Below are 27,768 nucleotides of genomic sequence, written 5' to 3'. Positions count from 1 at the left end.
CCACCTTGGACCATGAAAAATTTAAATGCACACTGATGAGGGAAAAGCAACAAATCCAACCACATACCAACCTGCGACTGCCTACCCAGACTTGTTTATAAGATAGAAAGACACTTCTATCTCTTTGAGCCTCAGTATTTGGTGTTCACGTTGTTACAGTTGCCTAACCTTTAGCCTAACCAACACAAGTTCTTTTAGCTGTTCCAAGCACAAAGCTCTAACACCAAATGCTATCAATTCCATGAATCCAGGACAGTATTTGACAGGAAAGGATTTCATTCCAACCTGCCTCTGCTTGTTTGTTCTTAAAACATGTGAACAGTATCTGAGCTCCATTGCCCCTAGTTCCTGCACAAGAGGCTCAAATCTAGAGTAAACTGCTGGTTATGGAACCAATGTTTATTTAATAACCCATTGCTTCTCTTTCGATCAGAGGCCCAATTCAACATCACATCAGAAACAGGTCTTGGGAAGACATGTTATGTTATCTGCCTTTAGGGCAGAATATAGCATCACTCACAAACTTCTAATTCTCCGCACAACCCAGCCATCATCTCCTGATTGATCAGTGAGCCAAGTGTGTGATCACAGAGCCCCCCCCATCAAAAGGAGGCAAGATCAAGTTCTAAGCTGGCACCGAACAAAAACATGTACTTTAATCAAAGGCAAAGCCTAGCTGTGTGGGAGTCTAATAAATCACCACCGAGTCTAAAAGGGATTGAGCTGAAGCCTGTGCGGCCTCAGACGTGCAGCGAATGCTGCAGGGCTGGCCACCACGCCTTTAGGGGTCAGTGATCTAAACCCATCAAGTCCTTGTGGGAAGGTGGTCACCTGAGGTGCTTTGCAGTTTCGGGGGGTCCCACTACATGAAATGTGCTAGTCCTTAATCAAAGGGACTTGACTAAGCACCCTTTTCATTCCCTTTTTCCAAGACTTTTAAGATCAAGAGATTTAAAAACGACAAGGGAGGAGTCCATGGAATTTTATGGGGAAAATCATTGTTGGCGTGTGGGTCAAAAGGAAAGGCTGATGCGCTTTGGGAAATCACACACCCCTTCAGTGAAACACCCTGAAGTTTGGGAAGATTTGGGTCAAGTTCGTGCATTTCCTCCCATGGGCTGTTTATCATCATTTCTCTGGGCAATGAGAGCATTAGGCTAACTGTAAAAGTGGCATTAAGGTCAATGAAGTTCAGAGAACAGGGGTCATAAGCTGATTGGGATCACTTAAAGAGCAAATATTTATTGAGCATCTCAAGTCAGAGAGAGTGTCGGGTGACAGGACAGAGCCTCTGTCCCTAAGGTGCTCAGCCATGATAACAGGTGCTCACGCCAAAAGGAAATCGACACAGAGTGGTAAGACGAACTGGAGGGGACTCGCATCCAATCTGGGGAGTGGGAAATCGGACAGCCCTTCCCAACAGAGTCTGTAGGTGAACTGGGGGGCGGGGGGAACAGAAACAGTTTGAGGGACCACTTCCTACATTAATAGAATGGGGATGATACCTGCCTATGAAGCTATCCCTATGAAATGGGGTTGGTAGTAGCCTGTTTAACATAAGTAAAATATGGCTGATATCCTGTAATATGTAATCAAAGATCTACTCTGTTGCTACAATCTCAATGAAGAATAGAAGAGGTCATTACATACATTTTAGGAGAAAGGCAAAAATATTAATAAAAAAATGAAACAGAAGTAGATGTACTGGTGAATTTGCATCATTCAGAGAATCTAGACTTTGGGAGGGAACTTGGAATCATCTAATTCCAATTCTGTCGTCATAAAGAATATACTGAGCCCAGACTGTGTGACTTAGTGCTTGAGCTTCAACCTATGAACCAGGAGGTCATGGTTCGATTTCTGGTCAGGGCACATGCCCGGTTGCAGGCTCCAGCCCCAGTAGAGGGTGTCCAGGAGGCAGCTGATCAATGATTTCTCTCATCATTGATTTTCTATCTCATTCTCCCTCTCCCTTCCTCTCTGAAATCAATATATATATATATTTTTAAAAAGAATATGCTGAAATCAGATCGCATTGCGAGGACATGACAGAGCTGCGACAGACTCTGTCATTGCACAAGGGCAGCCAGGTGTGGCCTGCTCACTGGCTCTTCCTCTCTCAGAGAACCCCACCTCCTGACGACCCTCTGCCCTCAAGCTTCACATGAAAGGCCTCTCCTGATCTGTCAAAAATGAACATATTCCAAAACTATAGTGTTAGTTTTCATGTCCATGCCCTTGCTAGATCCTTCAGGAGCGATCCCCTGCCAGCTGGACACAAATGCATGAAACCAGTCCCTGCCCTGGAGGAGTTCATAGTTTTGCAGAAAAAAAATCCACCCACAGACCCGCCCACTGAATGCAGCACCCTTTCAAAGCTGCCCTTCTCTTGCTTTCTCAATGGTAAACTCAGGTGTTCTGTTAGTTAACAGACAGTGCGAAGCTTCAAGCCTTCCCCGGAGACTGAGTGCCGGAGGTAAGCAGGACAGCAAGAGAGTGGCACTCTGGTGGGATGAAGGCCATTCACAGCAGCTACCAGGCAGTGCTGCTGCTCCATTGCTGTCCCTCTCTCCCCAAGGGTGAATGGAGACCCCAATGGACGCTCCTGGCACCACCCTAGATACCCTCCTCACTCCAGACTGGCATCAACTGACTTTAGGGATATACAGAAATGTTCTAACATCAGGAAAAGGTAAAGTCCCCTAGATTTATGTACAATGTCCCATTTATATAATTTAGAAGGAAAAGGGGACAAGGGCAAGAGTGCTTTTAGGCAGCCATAAGTCTAAGGCTAAAAAATAAAAATTCCAGGCATTTGGGTCCTTCCTTTATTTTTTTAACTATTCACAAAGCAGTAAGTGCTGATTGGTAATATGCCAATACTTCAAAGGCAATTATTGTCAAAACTAGTAGCCCTGAGCAGGAATCCGTGCGCCAGTAGCTTGCTGCCGCCCTCCTGTAGCTCCCCCGCCCCCTCCCCCCATAACTTGCTGCCCTGCCTCTTCCTGTAGCTCTCTGCCACCTGCTTGTAGTTGGCTGCCCCACCCTCCTGCAGATCCGTGATCTGGTCGTTATGCTGTGGGTCGTTATGCCTCATGACGTAAAGGATAATTAGCATATTCATCCCTTATTATGTAGGAGGATGATTGGAGTCTATAGTGCAGGAGGCAGATGATCACTGCCTTCCAGCATCCATCCTTCCTCCCTCTGATGACAGAACACAATTTTACCATGGGGAGGGGGGAGACCACATCCCCTTTATTTTAAATCCGTCAGTGTGGGTGGCCCTACCTTAAATTCTATCTTTAACTCCAGGGGTGGGCCCTGACAGGCTTAAGTTAGGGTAATTGGTTTGGGAATGGGAAGGGGATCCAATCAGAGTCAATGAGACAGAAGGATTATTTTTCTGAGGCTTCAGAGTAAATGTCTTTTCCATAGGAGCTGCCAGAAGAAAGTGTCTATCCCTGGCTGGTGTGAAATAGGAGATGCAGGACTATGGCAGCATCGAGGTGAAAGGCTCCACTGAGTGGGGCCTGAAGATGAAGGCGACATTGCATTGGCAGAGCAGAATACCAGAGAAAACCTTCATCCTTAGGGATGCCGTCTAGACTGCTAGATCAAGCCTTGCCTGCAACCCTCCCTCTAGATATTTTTAGTTAAAAGGCACATTTTGTTTGCATAAGTTAATTTATTTTCTAACACTGGCTACCAAAGTAATTCAAATTCACAAAACATCTTAAATACTCCCAAGTAGGAATATTTAAAGGATATAATATAATGTAATATAATATGTAGACTTTGAAAGAAAGACTTTTTCTTATCTTCTTCTATTACTTCTGCAGGAAACAATCAGAATACTTAGCATCTACATAATTGTCCCTATTTCTGAAAAACACGTTTTCCACACTTGAATTACACAATCCTGAGAAAAAGAAATTATTACAATTTTTATTTTTGCAGTAATTACTTATCAAGGGATTTATATAATTTAAAATATATCAAATTCAGCAATTCATTTGATTGTCACAATAACTAAATGAGATAGAAATGGTGAATCTGTCATAGTATCCCTTTTAGGCCGGAGAAAAGTGAACCTTAGAGAAATTTAATTTGAGGAGGTGTAGGGTGACAGGTGTCAAAATCCAGGCCTCTTGCTTCCTGGGTTTTAATACTCTTCCGTCTTTCTCAGCTCAGTCCTCTGAACCAGTGGCACTAAACTCTATTCCCAGAAACAAATGTGTGTGCTTTAAGCACCACATTAGCAGTGAGCTGAACTTGACCAAAGTACCAGAGATCCAGATCTGGATTCCTGTGGCACAGCTGCCAGAACTAACGAGTTGGTGACCTTGGGCAGGTTCCCTTTGTCTTACTTTCTCATCTGTAAAAGGAGAGGCTTGAGTTAAGATGTCTGATTCCTCTTCAAGGTCTAACGTGTCTATAACTCCAGACTTTCCCTGGTTCACGTTAATTTTTTTTTTATCTCAGAATAATAACCTCAGTTGACATTTGCTCTCACTGGGTGCCAGGTACTGTGCAAAGAACGCTACCTCCATTTTCTCTTTAAGTCTCACCACACTGAGACAACTGTCTCTCTTTTACAGATAAGGAAACTTGGACTGGCAACTGCCCAAGATCAGCAGAATTATTCTGTATCAAGGGGAGATCTGACACCAGGTCAGACTGGCCACGAAGGCCTTAACCCAGTCTATATTGTTCTCACAGAAGAAACTGGGCTCCCTGCGTTACTGGTCACCTCTTTCTAAGCAGAAGAGGGATGGGGGTGGGGAGGGAGGGGGAGCCAAACCGAGATAAATCAAGCCCCTGCAAGGCAATAATGTTAAGTCGCTGGAAGGGCGCCTGGGAGGATCCATCCCAGGCCCAGGAGGCGGGGCGCCGCCCTCCGCCGCCGCAGGATCTCCGCTTGAGCCATCCTACCTTCCAGGACCGTTACCTTGTTGAGATGCGGGTTCCTGGTGACATCGTATCCTCGCTTCTTCAGGGGCACAGGGCGCACCGGGCCGGGCTTGGAGTGGCTGCAGCGGGCGGGTTCGGAGGGCGCCCAACGCGGGACGGTGCCGCTGGCCCGACTGGACAGGAGAGCCAGCCTGGGGCCCGTGCTCAGCGCGGTGCCCATGGTCCTTGAGCAGACCTGGCACCGGGGAGAAACCAAGGTCAGGGGCGCCTTCCGGCCAGGCAGGCCCACGCGCGCTGCAGGGCGCTGTGCCTGGGCCCGGGACGCGTCCGCGGGAGCAGGGCTGGGGTCCCCAAGGCTTAAAGGCGCCGGCCCCGCCCCTCCTCGGCGGCCACCTGCGCGCGCTCTCCGGTTGCGGTGCGCAGGCCTCGCCAGGCGCAGGGCAAAGCGAAAGCAAGCCCAGGAAGCAGATCTGTGCCGGGGACAGCGCGTCACCCCTGCCCTCGTTCCCGGGAAGAAGCGACTGCGCGACGAGGAGTCCCCGAACCTGCTACCCCGCTCGCCTGGGTCCCCTCCGTCCCCAGCCCACCTGAGCCGCGTCCTGCGCCAGGAGCTGGTGTCTCCGCGGCCCCCGCAGCGCGGCAGGCTGGGCGAGGCGCTGCGGGCCCTTGTCTTTCTCCTGCCAATGGCTGGCCCGCGCGGTGGCTGGCGGCTGAAGAGCGCCAGGTGGTGCGTTCTTGAAAGAGTGGTCCCCGACACCGTAGTTCGCAGTGCGGGGCCTCCCCTGGGAAGCGCGCGGAGCTCCTCATAACCGCCTGCGGGTGCCTCCCCAGAGATAAAATGAAGCTCAGAACGCCGCCCCCGACCCTCTCCATCGTAACAAGCTGAACGCCTGGAGAGGGTTAGCATGTAGGGGTCCACATTCCCTCTGAAGCTCCCACTATTGGGGGGAGGTCCTGGCTCCGGGGTTCGGAATAGAAATCCTCAGACATCCAGTGCTCAGTGTTGCATCGCGCCATCCAGTACCATAGCCATTAGCCAAATGGTTCTAGGAATTGAGATGGAATAAAGTGAAAAGTCCAGTTCCCCAGTCACACTAGCCACGTTTCACATGCTCAAGAGCCACTTACACATGGCAGTTATGGGGTTGGACGGCACAGGTAGGAACATTCCATCTTTGCCGGAAGTTCTGTTGGGCAACGCTGCTTGATACAGGGTCCAACAGCTACTAGGAAGGCTTCTGGGGACCCCGTGGAGCCTGCCCTGGACTGTTGGGGCCAGACAGGGACCTTGTGTCCATCTAGTCATGAATTTAATTTTACACTTTGTCCACTCAATAGCCAGAGGATTCATTTTAACGCTAACATTTCATTGTGTGTGGAATAAAATCCACTCTTTTGGGTGCTTACAGGTTAACCCATAGCCTGGCTCCTGCCAACTTTTCAGATTTATTTCACTCCACTCTCCCCCTCACTGAGTGTTAGCCACACTTCCTCCTTCCGGTGTTTCCACCCCACTCAGGCCCCTCTCACCCCAGGGCCTTAGCACCTGCTATTGCCTCTACTTGGAATGCTCATACTCTCAGGTCTCCATTAAGTTGTCAACTCAAAGGCCTTTCCTTTGCTTTATCCAATGTTGGCCTCCACTAGAAACTAAAGAGTTTTTCCCTTCAAAGAACTTAGCACAGCCAGCATTAACTCATTTTCCCAATTGTTTACTGTCGGTCTCTCCCTAGAATGTGAGCTTGATGAGGCAAGGCTCTTTGCCTGTGAGCCCTGTATCCTCACTGCCTAGCTAGCTCAGGGCTTGATACATAGTCGCACAATAAAGGGTGAATGAAGGGAAGTGACAGCCACTTTCATGGGGGTTGTGAACCCTCAAACTGACGACCAGACAGATGGCATCATCCTCTACCGACTCCCCTTCGGAGCTCCCCATGCAGGCAGCCTTCAGAATGTGCGCTCTGGCCAGTTCTAAGTACAAAGTATCACAGTGCTCAGGGATCCCCTCCTGTCCCTCAGGAGAGACCCTCTCCTCCTTCAGGCGCTCCCCTTCCCAGTCCAATCTCCAATGTGCAGCTCTAATGATCTATATAAAACAGTTCTTTCTTTCTTTCTTTCTTTCTTTCTTCTTTCTTTCTTAAATATATTTTATTGATTTTTTACAGAGAGGAAGGGAGAGGGAGAGAGAGTTAGAAACATCAATGAGAGAGAAACATCAATCAGCTGCCTCCTGCACACCCCCTACTAGGGATGTGCCCGCAACCAAGGTACATGCCCTTGACTGGAATCGAACCTGGGACCTTTCAGTCTGCAGGCCTATGCTCTATCCACTGAGCCAAACCGGCTAGGGCTAAAGCAGTGCTTTCTGACACAGAATCAAAATTACCTGGTGGTGGTGGGAGCGGGGAGTGGGGGGGGGGGGCGGCTAAACACAGATTTCTAGGCTTATCCATGAAGATTCTAATTCAGTAGGGTTTAAATGCCTGAAGTCAGGCTTATTTTTGGACAGTATATTTATATAAGCCCATAGGGTTCTCAACCTTTTTAATGCCACGACCCTTTAATACAGTTCCTCATGTTGTGGTGACCCCCAACCATAAATTATTTTTGTTGCTACTTCATAACTGTAATTTTGCTACTGTTATGAATCGTAATGTAAATATGTTTTCCGATGGTCTTAGGCGACCCTGCTATCGGTTCTCAACCTGTTGCGACCCACAGGTTGAGAACTGCTGCTGTAGAGCCTAAGACCTTCGGAAAACACAGATATTTACATTACGATTCACTAGCAGTAGCAAAATTACAGTTATGAAGTAGCAACGAAAATAATGTTATGGTTGGGGGTCACCACAACATGAGGAACTGTACTAAAGGGTCGTGGCATTAAAAAAGTTGAGAACCACTGCCATAAATGATCTTTTTTTTTTTCCCTTCTTCTTAAACCAGTTTGAGTCATCTTGAGTATTAACTGATACTTTCCTCTCAACACGGTTTTTATATTTGCACATCTTCCTACCAGTTGACAAATATCCTGAGGGGAGAGATTTTGCGTGTGTGTGTGTGTGTACTAATATGTGTGTGTTACGTGTGTGTGTCCCATCTTTGGTACCTTTGGTAATTGTCAAGAACTATTTGTTGAACGAGTCTGCCTTTGTTCGACACAGTGACCTCCGTCTCACCTGGAGGACACTTAATAGGTAACCTAAGTCATTTAAAATTCAGCTAGAAACCAGGATGTGAACAACACAATTTCCCAAACAAGCCAATATAGTTTTTACACAGTCTAGTCACTAAAGCACACACAGTTTACGTATGAGTATCTTGCATGTCCCCACCTGTGGCTTATATTCTCTTAACCCAGACATAATCCTAACAATATTGTTTTTCTTTTGTGTGTTTGATCTTTTGGCCACAGCGGAACAAAGGTGCGAAAGGCAGGTTCAGGTGCAGCTGCCGAAGGCAGGAGCAAGGGGAGGTGACTGCTCTTCCACAGAGCGGTCCAGGGACCCAGGTTCTGTCTCCAGGCTCTTCTCTCCACAGAAGCACTAAAAGCCCATCGGCATCCCAGCCAGTGGGAAAAGGGAAAGAGGAAGGGGAGGGCAAATAATTCTCCTTTAGGGAAGTGATGTGGAAGTAGCACACATTATTACTTCCACTCAAGTTCTGTTAGTGAAAATTCACGTGGTCACATCAAGCTACAAGGGAGCCCTGGCCGGCTTGGCGCAGTGGATAGAGCATTGGCCTGTGGACTGAAGGGTCGTGGGTTCGATTCCGGTCAGGGGCATATGCCTGGGTTTCGGGCTCGATCCCCAGTGGGGGGCATGCAGAAGGCAGCTGATCAATGATTCTCTCTCATCATTGATGTTTCTCTCTCTCTTTCCCTCTCCCTTCCTCTCTGAAATCAATAAAAATACATTTTAAAAAAAGCTACAAGGGAACCTGGAAACTCTTGTCTCTAGAGGGAAAGGCATGCATGCACTCTGCTAAAGCTCAGTGGGCAGCCTCCTACCAAAAGGAAGAAGAGAATGGTTCCTGGGGACTCGTAACTGCTAGTCCAGATATAATGCTCGTTTTATATGAAAGGGCTTGGCATGGAGTGGGTGCTCAGAAACTGTTGGCTATTGTTATTGGCATGTGTGGTCTATCTCTGGTTTCATGGCAACTTCCTTTCTTTTAGAACAGATCATAGGATCACAGAGGCCAGGTTCAGAGCCATGAAAATGTCCCAGAAATTTTTCTAACTCCAGACAACTTGAACTTCCTTAGCTGTGGTCTGGTCCAGCACTGTGTTCAACTAGAAAGTCTCCATTGTTCGTCTTGGCCCCCTTTACTTCACATCCCGCTCGCTGACTTCTGCCGTAGTTGTAGTGTTGCTTCTTGGGGTGGCAGGAACGGAATCCCATTCCCATCCTCTCTGGCCAGAGCTTCCATATTCCCAGCTCACGGGAGTACCTTTGCTTTTCAATTCCGACTACAGAGATTTGCATATCTACCTGTTGCCCTACTGGGTGGAGTTCCTTGAGGACTGGAACTACTATTTACAAGTCAATGCCTCTCCAGTTCCTGGGACAGTGCCTGGGACCAAGAATGCACTCACTTTGTCGAAATAAATAAAACGGATATTAATCAGATTTGAATATAACCTTCCAAGGAGTGGACTTGATTGAAACCAAATGTTGTACATTGTTAAAACGGCATCAAGTAGCTTCAAGTGAGAGTTTTAATGCCGGCTATTTTTAAACAAGACTATTTGTTTTCTGTAAGCATATTTTAATGACCCTACATATGGGTTAAACAATGGAGGTGCATTAGCAATTCGTTATATTTTGGTTAATCCTATTGCTTCACAAATGCATAACATTCTACACAAGGTGTATATTTATGATTGCCTGCAAAGAACTCTTCAATTCACATTGCTACTACTAATATCTGGAGATACTTCAACTCTATAGTCTGGGTCAAAGGAGAGTGGTGAGGAGCATTTATTTCCTCCTTGTCCACGTGCTCACCGCTCAGATTACATGCCCTGCACTCTGGCCTTGGCTCAAGCTGTTTCCTCTGCTCCCAGCACCTGCCAGTCGCAGCCCTGTCCTTCCTTCCCAACTCCACTCATCCTCCAGCAAGTCTTTCCAGATCCCCAGCCTGCGGCAGCTTGCCCCCTCCCACACGCTCCCCAGAGGCTGCGGTTTGTACCTCTCCTGTTGCACTTTCACAGTCTGTCTCTCTGTGAAGTGATTTATTGTTGTGCCGGCTTTCTCTGAGCCTCCAAGGGGCTCTTGGAGGTTAAAACAACAGCTTTGGATTCAGACAGTCCTGACTTCACCAGTGATGAGCTTGTGTGACCTTGGACATTTTATGTGACCTTTTGAAGCCCCCTCATTTTTCATGGATAAAACTGGGATTCCCATTTACTTCCCACATGGGTTCTTGGTGGATTAATGTATTTATTTGAGTGTTTTTTAAGTGCATTCTAATGCACTTACCACATGCCAGGCACTATTCTAGGGGGTTATAGATATTAACTCATTTAATCTCATAACATTTTCATGAAATACTGAGCTGGTTAGTAAGCTATTTCTCTCAGCTCCAGCTATACCAGTACCTTCCAATACACGGGTTTACGGCTGGAGCTTGGACTCTGCAAACTAATTCTTCCCTAGCAGGTTTCCTGTTAATTCCTGCCAATAGGGGGCACTAGAGGGAGATTGAAGGCTGGAGAGGGGAAACTCTCTCCTTTCTGTTGGCTTGCTGTTATTTCCTTTCAGCATTCCTAGGACCCAGCCACAGCCCTTTGCCCACCATCAGTCTCCGGTCCCAGCTTCCTACATCCCAGAACCAGCCTCACCAGGCCCTGAAAACTTAGCAGTGGGTCTCTTCCTCCAGGTGTCCAGCTTCTGATGGTCCCAGCCTCTTCCCTTTGTTCCTCCAGCCTTAGTGGTGGGAGCTGCTTCCTATGCCTCAGCTCTCCCTTCTCATTCAGCCGCCTAGCCAGCACCTACTGAGCCAGTTCTTCCTATTAAATTCCTTTTGTTGAAATATACCTAATGTGGCCTGGTTTTCTTGACTGGATCCCGCCTGATAGGTTGGTACTATTATTATCCCCATTTTGCAGACGAGGAATCAAAAGGTGGAGGAGTCAAGTAACTCATCTGAAGTGGGCTGGGATTTGAAGCCACTCCTGCTCCCGAGGCCTTACCCCTGGGAAGTGCTAAGCCAGGGCTGGTGCAGGGGGAGCACCAAAAACTCAGTGGTTATCTGATCTGCCATCCTCATCCTCACTGTGACTCGCAGCCTTGTATCCTACCTGGCACCGACCACAGGGTTGTGTGCAGTAAATGCCACTGGATTGAATTTGATTCTCCGGACTAGGGAAGGACAAAGTGGCATAGAGGGGCCTGAGTGAGAAAAGGATGTGGAGGAGCCAGGGGGGGGCCACAGAGCCTTTGCATTCGATCCCTTTGACCCCCTTCTTTGGGAGCGGTTTCCATGGTAACAGATTTTCCTTCTCTTCTTATCCCTCTTCCCACTTCTCTGCCATCCACCCCCGTCCCATTAAGTGGGAATAAACTGTTCTCTGGAGTTCTGAGAATGCCACAAAGAGAAATGAAACAGAAATTCTGTTGGGTAGCAGAAAACAACAACAACATGTTTCTCATTTTATTACTGCATGGCATTCTATTTCTCTGTTCTTCTGTTGCGCTGCCATAATGTTTTAGTACCCAATTCGAACAACAAAAGTATATCTTTGAAGTAACCACATTTCTCGTAGAAGTGGCCACCGCACTCAGTCATCCCTGCATGCTGCTGTCACACAAACACTTGGAAACCTGTTTGCACACTCACTCAGCCCTCTGCTCGTGTAGTTGTTGTACCAAACATAATTGCTTCCAGAAGGAAGGATACAGCCTATTGCATTACTTGATCATCAGCCTTCCTGCCTGATTCTCATTTAGTTCTGCACTAATCCTCCGCAGGCCCGCGTCCCTTCCTGGCCTGGCCTATGGGCCAGCCCTTATTTTCATGGCGGGCTTAGGCACCAATAATTTATAATCCATTTCATACATCCCCTGCTTCCGCCTTGCAACAGGAATTCCAAGAGGAAAATGCCCGCGATCAGAGTGACCGGGGAGAGAATGAATAACCGGCGCTTCTTGTATATTTTTGTAAGCCTCTGGATTTCCCAGAGATGGTGTTTTTTCAATCTATTTTCTGCCCCTCTTGAAGCACTCTATTCAAGCACTCAGTCCTCCAGCAGCCACCAGGCCATCCTCCCCCTCTCCGCTCCTGGCCCCTCGGCCTCCTCCCTCCTCACACAAAAGTTAGACAAAAAGGCAACTGTTAGAAAAAGGCAAGACGGGGAAACAGAAATCCGTGGCAGCAGCTGCTGAGCTGAGCAGCTGATAAGGGGGAACAAATTTGTGCCCTGGGTGTTTGTTTGGAGGTCAGGGCGGTGGCCCAGCGGGGGAAGGGGAGGGCTCTTTGTCCACAGGGTGACCTGCCCATCTGGCCCATTCAGCTTCCCGCCCCCAAGCCCTGACCCCTGCCTCGCCAGCTCCTTCCCTCCTTGGGCTCCAAGGTTGTTCAGCTGTAATGAGCATATCCTCCCGCTTCCTCATTGATTTTGCAACAGTCCGGACACGCCTCCATAATGGGAAAAAAGAAAAAAAACAACAACTGGTCTTCCCCATCGACAGTCTCATTTCTCCGTGGGGTAAAAATCATCAGCTTTCTGGAGGAATCCTGAGGATCTCAGGAGAGCTTGGGTTATCTTTCATTTCGGTGTTTTAAAAGTCTGTTTTCCACATGCATAATTGATGAGATTGGCAGGAATTCCCAGTGAACCTGGGTTCTCTTCAGCGCCTTCTCACTTCAGTTGGGGTTTCTCCCCCTTCTCACAAGATTTAACCACTCAACTCCTCCCTTCAGCTCAGATTCAGCCTCAAATGCCCTGCCCCGTTCACCCACCTCCCCCCTTCACCCACCTCCCCCCAAAGGGATGTAATTTGTTTCCTTTGTGGATTCACAGGTTAGAGCTTCAGCTTGTACCCTTTTTTTTATTGCACTGGGTGTTATCTGTGTCATCAGGCAGCCCACAGAGCGAGCATTCACTGGGCTGTGAAACCCAGGTGTTTCTCCCTCCAGTCCTACCCATGTTCCCTGCAGGCTACCTGTTATCAGGAATATTCTCGCTTCTCAGAGCAGGGGGATTTAGTTCTCCTTCGCTTGAATTTGGAGCTTGGTTTCAAATCCAAGAGACTGGCTCACAAAGGGTAGAAGTGGAGATTGAACAAGCAGCATCTAAGCGATATGGACGGGAGAGACACATTTTTGCATTTCAGGCATCAGAATTGGCTACACATCTTTTTATTTTTTCACAGGCTCCACCCTGAGGTTGCAAAGCAGGTTTTGAGACTTGAGCTCCATTAGCATGCTGTTGAACACTTTAATTCACACAATAAAAGGAGGGATAGACACCAGCATTGCCATTTCAGGTTGTCATCTCCGGTTTTTGCTATTATAAATGTCAAGTTCTTTGTATAGAAGTTAAGAGCCTTTTCTTTGGAGTCAGCTACAGATGCCTGGGTCTGAATCCCTCCATTGTCACTCACTAGCAGTGTGGTCCTGAGGGATCCACTTGATCTTTCCCAACCTCAGTTTTCATATCTATAAAATGAGGATTGATAACAATAGTACTCAAAATAATTGCTGAATAAATATTGGTTAAATCGCACTTAACTGAATTTTCAAAGAATCAGCTTTCAAAGGTTCAATGTGAAATATCGCTATAACTCCAAGGTTGGCTAATGGTGGAGGCTGAATGTTCAATGAGTTTTGGCCGGGTATTAATTATCATAGAACACACACACACACACACACACACACACACACACAGGCACCCGCACGCACACAGCGAGTGTGAATCTTTTAGACACTGTACCAGATTCTATTAAAACAGGAGTTATGTGAATGTCCCCTGGGTGTCCCCCGCCCATCTCATGTTGCAGTAAGAACACCACTGGTCTTTAGTTTCCTAGATCTTCTGTCCTCCACTTAGCAAATGCCAGGACCTCAGCTCACCCCAACTCTGTGCATATCTAGGAGTCCGCCCAGCAGAGAGGCAGGTTTTATCATCTGAGCTCCACCCATGGCTCCTCTGCTCCCTCCTGCTCAGGGGGCTGTGGCCACCCGTCCCCAGCCCTAGCACCGCTGAAACTCTGCTCAGGTCCCTAGTGGCTGCTTTCTCAGCCCCTTGAAACTCTTGGCTATTTCTCCTGTCTCTGCATTTCTGTGGTTCCCACTTTCTCTCTCCTTTTGGAGGCTCTAGAGTCCAGCTCTCCTGGTGGTGGCAGAGGAAGGTAGAGATAGATGAAGGTCTAGGACTCCTCTCGACATGGTTCTTTCAAGCTTACCACCCCCTTGGAAGAGGGCAGGTCCCCGGCAGAATGGCCTGGGCCTCTAAGGATTCAGTTACTATGCATCTGCCCTCCTCAAAGCAAACATGTTCCTGGAGGAAGACGTGGCCAAAGCAGACTCATACTGTTCTCTGAATCTCTGCTTCCTCCTGTCCCATCTTCTAATTCTAGCCTGTCCTGCAAACATCCTTTGTCTAGCATGGTTTTTCTGGAGGAGAAACATTTTTCCTTGAACTTCAGTAGGCCCACCAGGCTTAACAGACATACCTATCAGTCAGTGATAGTTAGGCTCAAGTGTCTCTTCCTGAGCCTCCAAGGCCACATGCAAATCAGCCATGTGCCCAGGCAATGATGGAAATGTCCAGAGCATCCTATGATATTGAAAGCATTTGTCTGTGGAGAGCTTACGTAGGACCTCCTGTAAAAGCTGTGTAATTCAACAGACATATTGTCCAAATCTGAGCTCTTACTCAGTCGAGATGCCTGACACAGATCTCCAAAAACCTTTGCTTGAACAAGATGCATGTGACAGAAATGATAGGAGGATCAGAGTTTCTTACAAATCTGGAGAAATATTGAAGATGGATTAGGAACTTTCTAAAACTCCCAGTAAATATAGAGTACATGAAATTGCATAGTTCTAGTGTTAGAAGGGACTGTAGAGGTGATCTAGTTTTATAATAAACTAGAGGCCTGGCGCATGAAATTCATGCACTGGGTGTGTGTGTGTGGGTGTGTGTGTGTGTGTGTGTGTCCCTCAACCCAGCCTGCACCCTCTCCAATCTGGGACCCCTCGAGGGGTGTCTGACTGCCCATTTAGGCCCGATCCCAGGTGGCTGGAGGGCTGAGTAGACTGGGGGACTCTGGAGGCAGGTGTGTGGAGCGGCCAGTCCTGCCTAGGGCTGGGCCCAGCCATGCCACATACCTGCCACCCTGGCAGGGCTGAGGGGACTGGGCGCTGCCATCTTGTGGCTGTGGGCGCCACCATATTTGAGGACGTGGCTGTCAATTAGCATATTCCCTCCTTATTAGATAGGACAAGTAACCTGGTACATGAAATTCGTGCACATGAAAAGGGAATTAATTAGAGGAAATATTTTAATATTGCTATTTTCCCTTTCTCTATAATAGAAGTGTCAGAGATGAAAGAAAATTAGTAAAATGTATATGAAAATCTTCCTTCTGTCAGAGTCTGGGGCACCATGGGAACCAGAGTCAAGTCCCTGCCCACCCACATGCACCTCAAAATCACACGAGACCCAGACCTGGCCAGCCCCACCCCTATTGGGCTAGATTCAGACCTGGCTGGCCCCACCCCCCATCAAGCCCCACTGGGTGTGGGGCGTGGCCTCAGGTCACCTGGTCCAGCACCAGGGTGGGGGGCATGGCCTGAGGTCCCCCATCAAGCCCTGCCAGGCAGGGGGTGCACCCTGAGGTCCCCTGTCAAGCCCCACCAGGTGGGGGGCATGGCTTCAGATCCCCTGGCCTGGTGCTGGGGCGTGGGGCACGGCCTCAGGTCCCCTGTCCCAGTGCCAAGGTGGGGGGCATGGCCTGAGGTCCCCCAGCCTGGCGCTGGGGTGGGGGGTACAGCCTGAGGTCCCCCGTCAAGCTCTGCCAGGTGGGGGATGTGGCCTGAGGTCCCCTGTCAAGCCCTGCCAGACGGAGGGCGCGGCCCGAGGTCCCCCAGCATGGCACTGGGGTGGGGGTGTGTGGCCTCAGGTCCCCTATCAAGCCCTGCCGGGCGGGGGGCACAGCCTAAAGTCCTCTGTCAAGCCCCACCAGGCGACAGGCACAGCCTCAGGTCCCCTGCCCCAGCCCAGCGCCATGCAGCCTCAAGTCCCTGCCGGTTGCTCATTAAGGCTCGTTATGGGAACTTGGCCTCCGCTGTGGGCCCAGCATCTTGTTATGGAGTGATGGTCAATTTGCATATTCCCTCTTTACTAGATAGGATCAGTGATGATACTCAGAATGGAAACTCTTCTCCCTGAAGACACTCAGCATCCCTACAGTGGTGGGATTTATAATAATATGAAGAGAACTCTCTGCTTTGAGGAAGAAAGCCATTCCTTATGATTAAATAATAATGATCACACTTGGCTGCCTTATCTCCCCCTGCCCCCCGCCCTCTCCTATTTTCCAGTTTTTCTCATGCCTCATGCTGTAGAAAGACATTTTCTCTTTTATAAGAAGGAAGTGAGAGACTGCACTGATGAACAACCCACATGCTGAGCACTGGAGGTGGCTTGCACAGCGGGAAAGTTCATGGCAATCAGCAGGCTTGAAGTTAGGGATTTTTGATTGAATCAAAATCTCTGGCTAGCTCTAACTAAGCCAAGAAGATGAAACTCTTAGATAGGATAGGAAGTGATTGATAGTAGATGAAAATAGTAGAGAAGCTCTCAAGTTAGAATAATATGTTTGCATTTCTAAAATCTTGCTTACTGTTCTATATTTTGTATGGCAAGATATCGAATGGATTTTTCCTACTTTTTCAGGATTTCAGCTAAAGCCCCAAGGACGACAGGTGGTACCACACATTCTATAAAGAAACTAAGGAGCCATCGGATATGGCCTTCAGTGCTGTAAGAAGTGGCCAAACAAATCCTCCAACTTTCACTCCCTTTAGCAGAAAACTAGAGCCCAGGGCCCTTTTTTTGGTTACTGTTGGTAGACATAGAAAGAAGCCTCCAAGGGACCACACCTGGTGATGAACACCATTGGGAGAGAGTGTCTCAGTCTCCGGCAAGATGCTTAGGGAGCTGCCCATCTCGGTGGAGCCACCAGGGTAGAGCATCATGAGGCAGCTCATGAGAGGCCTGAACCATGGCCCTGGGAGGTGGGAAATTCTGCAACCAGAGGCTGACTGGGGGAGTCAGTGATGGTGGGAGAGGAGAGAGATCAGATGCAGGGTGGGGATGGCCTCCTACTTTTCATACCAGTCATGATGAGTGGACATTCTTGACGGCTAAGGAAATACCACAAAAAGTAGCTGAGCCTGAGCCATGACACCCATGAGGATGGCCAGTTTAGGGAAGGGACTGTACCAAAAAGGGGCTGTGGGGTTTGCCATTCCAGTCAGGGAGCTCTTCATCCAAGTCAGGCCCCCTTAAGGGCCTCCAAGAACACCTGCTGCCCATCTGATGAAGAGGTAGTTGTCTACTTCAACTATTAAATTTTTTTTTGAGATTACAGACCATTTTTAACCTAAATACCTTTCAATTCTCTCATGCCTTTTAACTGTAATTTTGTTCATTTCAGCTCATGTTCTCATCTTGTTGCAATCTTTATAATTCTGACTGTTATCCAAGTGTTAGCTCTTACTCATAGTTTTGCATCATGCACACATTCCATAAACTGGCATTCTGGGACTGCATTAACAGGAACTGTGGGACAGGCCAGAGCTCTGGGGTGAGCCTGGGGAAAGAAACCACTGAGCTAGTATTCAGTCAGAAGCCCTCATTTAGTTATTTTTGCAGCATTGGAATTTTTAGAGAAAGAAAACATCAACAAAGTCAGAAAATATCAAAGTCGATAAGAAAAATTATATGGTAAGGCTGTACTCAATAATATCCTGTTCAATTATACCTGATAGGTACAGGTCTACAAGTGAGGGTTCCTGGTCAGTTTAACAACTTTCATATATTTCAAGGTAAAAACAAAACAAAAAAGTAGATTAATTCATTTTCATTAAGAAGTAAAAACCCCAAACAACCCAATTAATCCTCAGTTAACTGAAAAAGTCAGTTGTTCAGTTACCACTATCCTCCGACTTTTGGTATAATTAACCTATTCTTTTTATTCTCTCTCTAAATAATGGTTGCAGATATAATGGGAAAGGGGTGGGAGGGCTCAGAGAATTTACTAAGAGGGAGAACTGACCAGAGAAGCAAATAACATACAAAGTTCAGAAAGGAAGCAATTCTGGATCACAGTCATCTAGCAGGTAGCTCATGAGCCAAATATCATCCCTCTGATGGAAAGCTATAGCCAAAACAAAAAATGCTACCTAATTAGATGACACACCTGTACTAGAAAACCAGAGTTCTGTAACCACCTGAGTCTCCCATTGTGTAGAGGGGTCACCCTAGCAGGCTCTGATCAATTTTAATCCCTAGGAAGAAAGTGAATGTTATTATCTAATTTGGAGGTGTGTAGACTTAATTACATTAATACTACATCATGACACCAGGGCATTAAAAAGGATTATTTAGTACTAGAGGCCTGGTGCATGAAATTTGTGCACAGGTAGGATCCCTTGGCCTAGCTGGTGATCTGGGCTGATTGGGGCCTTCCGGCTGCCTTCCGGGGCCTTCCTTCCGGCTGCTGACTGGGTCCTCTCTTTCCTGGCTGCCAGCTGGGGCCTTCCTTCATTCCATGCCACTCCCTTGTGGTCAGCACACATCATAGCAAGAGATTGAACTCCCGGTCTCCCAGTAGAACTCTCAAGGGGACAATTTGCATATTAGGCTTTTATATTTATAGATAGGAAATACAGATTTGGATTAAGCTTTACTATGTGTATGCCTCACACTTGAATCTCATTCAGTAATCCATGCCAGGCGTGGATCCTCTTGACTCACTATTGTTATTAGTAGAACATTGTGCAAACATATGAAAAATCTGGGTGCCTCTGCCCTAACAGTGTCTGGGATCCTGTACCAAGCAGCCTTTTCCAGACAGTCTCAGCTCCTTGGGGAGCCTAACGTAGATGTGCAATGGAGCTTGTCTGACTCATAGGGCCCTGGTGAGTCCCAACAGGCCAAACCACCCAAACGCCAAAATTGGTAAAGCAGAAAAGATGAGCATGAAATGACTCCTAACTCTAAATCCTTTGGTTGCCACAAGGGAACCAAGGGCAGGTTTTCTATGCTTAAAAATTGTAGACAACAGTGATCCTCTTTAAGAGATTAGGACAGTTTACTTGGGTTTTAGGATAGTCTGAGCTTAGGAAGAAAAACCAAAACCAAATCTTAACACTGGGTATATTTAATCCACGTTTATTGATCAATGGGATTACAGCTTGTTTACTTTTGGGAGCAAATGTAAACATTAGCGCTTGTGACAGTGTTTAAAAGCTAACAAATGGTGTGTGGCCCTAGCTGGTTTGGTTCAGTGGATAGAGCATTGGCCTGCAGACTGAAGGGTCCCAGGTTTGATTCCAGTTGAGGGCACATGCCTGGGTTGCAGTGTGATTCCCCAATGTGGGGTGTGCAGGAGGCAGCCGATCAATGATTCTCTCTCATCATTGATGTTTCTATCTCTCTCTCCCTCTCCTTTCCTATCTAAAATCAATACAAATATATTTTTAAAACACACACACAAAACAAATGGTGTGTGTGTGTGTGTGTGTGTGTGGTATGTATATATATATATAATAAGTATATATATATATATATACAAGTATATATATATATATATAAATATATATATATATATAAATATATATATATATATATATATATATATATAAATATATATATATATATTTTTTTTATATATATTTTTTCTTTCTTTCTTCTGTTTTATTGTTCATGTAGCTTTTATTAGTAACAGCCCAAAGTAGTAGAGGCCTTAGAAATAGGCATAAGATACGGAATAGGAAATATGCTCTTCACTGGCTTTGGCATTGATAATCTCCTAATGATCTTTCAAGATGTCTGCAATTTAGATTCATCAAGAAAGGGTGTGTTGAAAAATGTATTTCATGGAGTGTGTTCTCTGAGGCAGGAACACGATGCGTTGAGGCAGCCCCTCCTACTCAGTCACCCTTTGTCCTCCCTGCTTTTGTTCAAGTGGTTACCTCCTCCTGGGGCACCTTTACTCACCGATGTCTAAATCCTAGATGTTCTCCAGTGCCTACTTCATATGCCACCCTACCCTCCAAGCTTTGCCGAGTACATCTTTCCTCTCAGAACTCCCCCCACTCAAGGTCTTGGTCTGTGCTTCAAGTGGGTGATTTCCCAAGTCTTGATGCCCCAAGACCTCTTCCCCCGTCCATAAATCCCATGTTTTGAAAAGGTGTGTCTCCCAAGTAAACAATATTTATTAAGAAAAAGTTAATCTATTCAACAAGTGCCTTTTGCTTGAACAGTTATTGTATAACTATCCATAATGTCATTTTAATTTAGTATTATGAATCTCATAATTACACTAGTCACTCTTATGGTTGTGGCACTAATTATAATAATGAGGGAAGAGTTAGGTCAGCAGCTAGTGGCCTAACTCCAGCTGTTGGGCTATCCTTGTGTCCAGGCTATGGACATGTTCTATTGGAAGTGAAACCACCAAATATGTCCCTGTAAAAATTCCAAGGATGTCATCGACAAGTGATCAAAGCTACTGATGAGCATGAGGTAAGCAGTGTTGTTAACACAGAGTTAATATTGTTTCAGCCTGAAGAAACTTGACCTTTTAATTTTCGCTGGTGTGATAAACTTTCCATTTCTGCAAAGCTTTAATGTTGAAAATAGCCTTTAAACTTTCAGCTTTACTTTCTAAAACCCCTAAGGTTCTGAGGAAGCTAAAGTGAGAATGAGGAGTCTCTATTCTATGCCTCTCTTACTCTTTTACTAAACTTCAGCTGTATTCAACACCACTGTGATTTCAAAGGTTCTGGTTTCAGAAAAGCAGTGATCATGGATGATTGTCTACAATGTAAAATATTAGCTATTAAAGGGAAAGTCTCAGAGTTAACTATAGTGTCCTGCCTTTCCAAATATATACTTGGTTGAGCTTGGAAGTTACGTTTCTTATAGCCAGTCTCATAGAAACAACCTTTAAAGAGGGAATTACGAGTTATAATTGCAGTCCTACTGTGTGTGAGGCACTGATTAAGACACTTCACATTCGCCTGGCTGGTGTTGCTCAGTGGTTAAGCACTGATCCAGGAACCAAGAGGTCACCCACCAGTTCAAGTCCATTCCAGTCAGGATGTATAGGAGGCAGCCAATCGATGATTCTTTTCTCTTATCAATGATTCTATCTCTATTCCTCTCCCTCTCACTCTCTAAAAATCAATAAAGGGAAACAAATTTTTAAAAAGACACTTCACATTCATTGTCTCTATTTCACCAACATTTCTGAATGGTGGGTTTCATCTTCTCCATGTAATGCACAGGGATTTATATTTCCGTGCACTTAATTTCCCCCCCTTTAATTCTGGTGTCCTTCCTCTGTTCAAACTCGCCTTTGACACTGGTTCATCAAAGGCTAAAGTTATTACAGCAGAAATGAAAAGAGAATCGAAAGAATATGGTGCTTGTCTATAAAGTCTGAATAATAAACTTGAAAGGACACTTTCAAAGTCAATTTTGACCACAACAGAAAAGTTACGAATTCTTGGGCTAGAAGAAAGCCAGAAAGACAAAGAGCTCCTAATTTCATCTTTTTATAAAAGAGCTGAGCTGTTTCTAGTTTACCCTTCTTTCTAGAGTACAGCCCTGTGGGCACCAACTGAGGAGCGGGAATATCTACTAGTGTCTCTTCTCTTTAAACAAAAACTCTAGTTTTTGTCTTTCAAGTAGGGCTAGCTCGTCTAGGCTCCTCAGCCCGTACCAGCTGCTTTCTGTTCGAGGCCAATTAAGACTTGGCAAATGCCTCAAGGACCCACTTCTCTACACTTTTCTTCCCTCAAGATTCTTGGCCCCTCAAGTCCTGCATGACTTAGTGTCTTAGTCAGATCGGGCTTCTAGTGCAAATATACCACAGACTGCGTGGCTTAAACAACATTAATTTCTCACGCTTCTGGAGGCTGGAAGTCCAAGAGCAGGCAGCCAGCATGGCTGGGTTCTTGGTGAGGGCCCTCTTCCTGCTTCCCAGGTGGCTGTCTTCTCACTGGACCCTCTCCGGGCAGAGAGAGAAGGAGCAAGCTCCCTTGTGTCTCTCCTCATAATGGCACTAATACCATCATGAGGGCTCCGTTCTCATGACCTCCCAGAAGCCCCAGCTCCAAGTACCATCACATTGGGGATTAGGGTTCAACATATGAATTTGATGGGGGAGGGGGTTCATAAATGTTCAGTCCATAGTACTTGGTAACTTTAAACTCTAATTTTTAAAAATATGTCTTGCCCTAGCCTGTTTGGCTCAGTGGATAGAGCATCAGCCTATAGATTGAAGGGTCCCAAGTTTGATTCCAGTCAAGGGCATGTACATCGGTTGCAGGCTCCATCCTTGGCCCTGGTCTGGGCGTATGTGGGAGGCAATAAATCGATGTGTCTCTCTCACATTGATGTTTCTCTTTCTCTCTGTCTCTTCCCCCTCCCTTCCACTCTCTGAAAATCAACAACAACAAAAAAATCCTTGGGTGAGGATTAACCAAAAAAATATAATTAAAAAAATAAAAAATGTCTTTATTGATTTTAGAGAAAAGAATGGAGAGGACTAGAGAGATAGAAACATTAATGAGAGAGAAACATCATGTGCAACCCAGGCATGTGCCCTGACCAGGAATCAAACCGGTGACCTCTTGGTTCCTGGGTCGACACTCAACCATTGAGCCACACTGCCCAGGCTTAAACTCTAATTTTTAAATGCTATTTCCACAAGACTCTCAAAGCTTGGCTCAGCTGCTGCTTTCTGCTGGACTTTCTCACACCTCAATGCTTGTGAATGAGGAAATGTCTCAAAGAAAAGGCAGTATGCAGTAGGATTGTGGCACGGGCACAGTTTTCATGGCCCTTAGTTTTCCTTGGTGAGCAGCAGAATGTTTCCCCTTGTGCCACAATCAATGTGGCACTAGCTGCTGGCAGACCTGAGGGACTAGGGACACAGTAACAAATGGAGACCAAGGACCAATTGTCCCATGCTTGCTCCACCCATACTTCAAGGCCTCATATCTCCTTAAACCCACAAGAGACAAGAGCAAAGCAGGTAGAAAAGCTGCACTGAATAGGATTCAGTTCTTATCATCAAGATAGAACTTGGGAACTCCAGATAGAACTTAAGTTCAGCCTAAAAAAATAGAGGCATATATATTGCTCATCTGAGTTTGTGGCCCATGAAAGTCACTTCTGCTAATGAAATCATACCCTAAATATGTTCTGTGACTTGCTTAACAATATATGTATATATAAATATGCAAAATTTCCCCAGATAAAATGTATAGACCTACCTTTTCCCTTTAATATTTGCATAGTATTCCTTAGTAAGGTTGGATGTGAATGATTCCTCCATCCTACCACTAATGGGTGTCTAGGAGATTTTTCATTGTTTCTATTGTAAACTACATTATCATGTTCTCATGCTTTTACTGATGAATTGTTGGGGAGCACTTGAGACTTGGTTGGAAAGTTTGTAAGGAGGACATTCTGAGAAAAGGGAAGTGTGCGGAAGGCCACCTGCCTTGTTTATCGGAATTCCGACTTGGGGGAGTGCTGAAGGTGGTGTCCCTAATTATTCCTTGACTTTTCCAAACAAGTCTGTGCACCTGCCGACCCCCGGGTGTTTACTGGAATCTTTATGCTTAATCTTTGGGTGTCCTTGCTTAAAGGATGCTGCAGACACGTGTCCTCCCAAGATTACGTACCCTACTGATTGTATCTAAAAGATAAACTTTATTTCAAACTGCTGTTACAATAAAAGCCTAATGAGGCAGGCAATCGAGGCTGCCTGGTTCCTTTAGCCAGGCTGTCCCTTAGCCCTCTCTTTCACAGTAAATGTTGTGTTGGAGTAATCCATTCAATCTGTTGCTCTGGGTCTGCTGGTCAGCCCTGGCAATAAATGACAAAAATTCTAGGAGTAAAAGTGCCAATTTAAAATATATTCACACTACAACAACTTTGAGACTACGACAAGAGAGCAGAGCAGACACCATCCAAGACCACCATAGGGCTGGCTGAGTAGATGCTCTACAACTAGAATAAAAGAGGGGTATGTGGGATGATGCTGATGCCGGTGACCCAAAGACCACACTTTAAGAACTACGGCTCAGGCGACACAAAAGAACTATGGCTCAGGCGATACAACAGCGGCCTAGAACGTGCTCGGCGCAGTTCCCCCGGCGGTCTCCGGCTGAGGGGACGGCTCCACTGGCAGCCAAGCACGGACAGACGAGCCCCTATGAGACATGGGGTGGGAGACTCCGCGCTGGCTGACCTCCGAGTCCGTCAAGAATCTCAACGCCCCAGAAGCGGCCAGGTGCGCATGCTCGGCGACCGGCCACCGATGCAGACCCAAGGGCCGACGCAGCGATGCCAGACCGGCCCACCACCCTGCACCGGGCGCACCAGAGCTTCGCCGAGCCGCCGCTCGACGAGTTCTGCAGCAGCCATACTGGAGCTCTGGAAGGATGGCCAGGGGAATTGCTGAGGGGGGATTGACCGGCAGGAATTGGGATCGGGAAGACGGGGCTCCGCTGAGACCCGGGTGCGGGCGGGGTTGCGCGCCTCTGGGCTCGGGTGTGGTCACACGCCTCTGGGTATAAGTGAGGCCTCACGTCCCTGGGTCTAGGTGAGGCCACATGCCCCTGGGTCCAGGTGAGGCCGGACTCCGGGTCCGGGTGAGGCCAAGTGCCCCTGGACCCGGATGACGCTGGATCCCGTGCCCGGGCGAGGCCAAGCGCCCCTGGGTCTGGGAGAGCCCACACACCCCTGGGTCCAGGCGAGACCATGTGTCCCTGGATCCGGGTGAGACCTTGTGCACCTAGGCCTGGGTGAGGTCACGTGCCCTTGGGTCTGAGAGGCCAAGCGTCCCTGGGTCCGGGTGAGACCATGTGTCCCTGGATCCGGGTGAGGCCGCGTGCACGTAGGCCCGGGTGAGCCCAAGTGGCCCTGGGTCTGGGAGAGGCCAAGCGTCCCTGGGTCCAGGTGCGACCATGTGCCCCTGGAGCCGGATGAGGCCTCGTGCACGTAGGCCCGGGTGAGGCCACGTGCCCCTGGGTCTGGGAGAGGCCAAGCGTCCCTGGGTCTGGGTGAGACCATGTGTCCCTGGATCCGGGTGAGGCCTCGTGCACCTAGGCCCGGGTGAGCCCAAGTGGCCCTGGGTCTGGAAGAGGCCAAGCGTCCCTGGGTCCGGGTGAGACCATGTGTCCCTGGATCTGGGTGAGGCCTCGTGCACCTAGGCCCGGGTGAGGCCACGTGCCCCTGGGTCTGGGAGAGGCCAAGGGTCCCTGGGTCCGGGTGAGACCATGCGTCCCTGGATCCGGATGAGGCCTCGTGCACCTAGGCCCGGGTGAGCCCAAGTGGCCCTGGGTCTGGGAGAGGCCAAGCGTCCCTGGGTCCGGGTGAGACCATGTGTCCCTGGATCCAGGTGAGGCCTCGTGCACCTAGGCCCGGGTGAGCCCAAGTGGCCCTGGGTCTGGGAGAGGCCAAGCGTCCCTGGGTCCGGGTGAGACCATGTGTCCCAGGATCCGGATGAGGCCTCGTGCACCTAGGCCCGGGTGAGCCCAAGTGGCCCTGGGTCTGGGAGAGGCCAAGCGTCCCTGGGTCCGGGTGAGACCATGTGTCCCAGGATCCGGATGAGGCCTCGTGCACCTAGGCCCGGGTGAGCCCAAGTGGCCCTGGGTCTGGGAGAGGCCAAGCATCCCTGGGTCCGGGTGAGACCATGTGTCCCTGGATCCGGGTGAGGCCTCGTGCACCTAGGCCCGGGTGAGCCCAAGTGGCCCTGGGTCTGGGAGAGGCCAAGCGTCCCTGGGTCCGGGTGAGACCATGTGTTCCAGGATCCGGGTGAGGCCTCGTGCACCCTAGCCCGGGTGAGCCCAAGTGGCCCTGGGTCTGGGAGAGGCCAAACGTTCCTGGGTCTGGGTGAGACCATGTGTCCCTGGATCCGGGTGAGGCCTCGTGCACCTAGGCCCGGGTGAGGCCACGTGCCCCTGGGTCTGGGAGAGGCCAAGCGTCCCTGGGTCCGGGTGAGACCATGTGTCCCTGGATCCGGGTGAGGCCTCGTGCACCTAGGCCCGGGTGAGCCCAAGTGGCCCTGGGTCTGGGAGAGGCCAAGCGTCCCTGGGTACGGGTGAAGCCAGATCCTGGGTCCGGGTGAGGCCGTGCGCCCCTGGATCCATCCGGGTGAGGCTGGGTCCCAGGCCCGGGTGAGACCACGCGCCCCTTGGGTATGGGTGAGGCCACGTGCCCCTTAGTCCGGGTGACGCCGTGCCCCTGGGTTCGGCCGAGACCAAACCAGAGGGAGTCGGACCTCCATTACCACCATTTGTCCACCATCCAGAGCTGAGGGGTCAGTGCTGACATGTACACATAAGGAACTACTGGACATCGAAATTGGGTCTCAAAAGAACTGTTGGTCCAGGGGGAAGCTCGCTACAGATTGATTCATTTGCCTGTCAGCATAACTATTATTGCTCGTCTCACATTCAGTTCTTATTAGTATATATCTAGTGACATATGATCTCGCTCATCTAGGGGAAATGATGAACAACATAGACTGAGGAACAAGAACAGAACCAGAAGCAAGGAGGCATTGATCGGACTATCGGGCCTCAGAGGGAGGATAGGGGAGGGTAGGGGGAGGGTGGGAGGAGGGGGAGAGTTCAACCAAAGGACCTGTATGCATGCATATAAGCCTATCCAACGGTTAAGTTCAACAGTGGATTGGGGCATGCGTGGGGAGAGGGGTGGGATGGGAATGGGGGGATGAGGACAAATATGTGACACCTTAATCAATAAAGAAATTTTAAAAATAAATAAATAAAATAAAAATAAAATATATTCACACTTAACATTTTAACAGATGCTACCCAATTACATTCCCCAAAGTTATAGCAATTTATGTTCTCATCAATGGTATACAAAAATGCCCTCTTTCCATGCTCACAAAATATTGATGCTATCAGTCTCACTATCTTTGTTAATCAAATGGGAAACAATAATACTTTGTTATTGTCTTAATTTTCACTTTCCTAACAACTAGTGAGGGTGAGAATCTTTTTATATTTTATTGTCTTTTAATAATTTATCCTCTATAAGCTATTTATTTCATTGGTTCATATTTCTCCTGAATTATCAAAAAACTTATAGCCATTCTTTTTTATTAGAAATCTACAATAGTCCCTTTTCTGCGACATGATAATTCTAATATATGATATTTATTGAATGTTTATGTTGCCAGAAACTGGACTAAATATGTTAAAATATTATCTCATTCAATTTTTATAAACCCCCCATGTTATTGCTACATTCACTAGAATAGCTAAAATAAAAACCACTGACAATACCAAGGGAAGAAGTAAAACAACTGGAACTCACATATCACTGGTGGGAATACAAAATGGTACAACCACTTTGGAAACCAGTTTGATAATTTCTTATAAAGTTAAATGTACACTTAATCATATGACCCAGCAATTCCACTCCTCTGTACTTATCTGTGATAAATAAAAACATATGTTACAAATATATTTACTTGAATGTTCATAACAGGTTTCATGATAAGCAAATAGCCCCAAATTGTAAAGAACTCAAATGTGGTTTTATAAAATTCTCTATTTAGG

The 27,768-nt window shown here is 47.6% G+C and overlaps 1 protein-coding gene across 3 annotated transcripts in view; it reads right to left on the bottom strand.

Moving 5' to 3' along the window:
• ME3 (malic enzyme 3) overlaps nucleotides 1–5,543 on the bottom strand; it is a 177,806-nt gene extending 172,263 nt beyond the window's left edge. For 2 of the 3 annotated variants that reach the window (XM_054725247.1, XM_054725246.1), the window contains exon 1: nucleotides 4,952–5,340. In XM_054725247.1, the coding sequence (XP_054581222.1) occupies nucleotides 4,952–5,134 (183 nt within the window). In that variant the 5' untranslated portion in view covers nucleotides 5,135–5,340. Of the gene's footprint in view, nucleotides 1–4,951; nucleotides 5,341–5,501 lie in introns of those variants that run through there. The other variant, XM_008153624.3, reaches the window with a different exon arrangement.
• Between the last annotated feature and the right edge of the window lie 22,225 nt (nucleotides 5,544–27,768).

The sequence above is a fragment of the Eptesicus fuscus genome, chromosome 13 (genome assembly GCF_027574615.1).
Source record: "Eptesicus fuscus isolate TK198812 chromosome 13, DD_ASM_mEF_20220401, whole genome shotgun sequence".
Lineage (NCBI taxonomy): Eukaryota > Metazoa > Chordata > Mammalia > Chiroptera > Vespertilionidae > Eptesicus > Eptesicus fuscus.
This window is presented reverse-complemented; position numbering and strand designations above follow the sequence as displayed.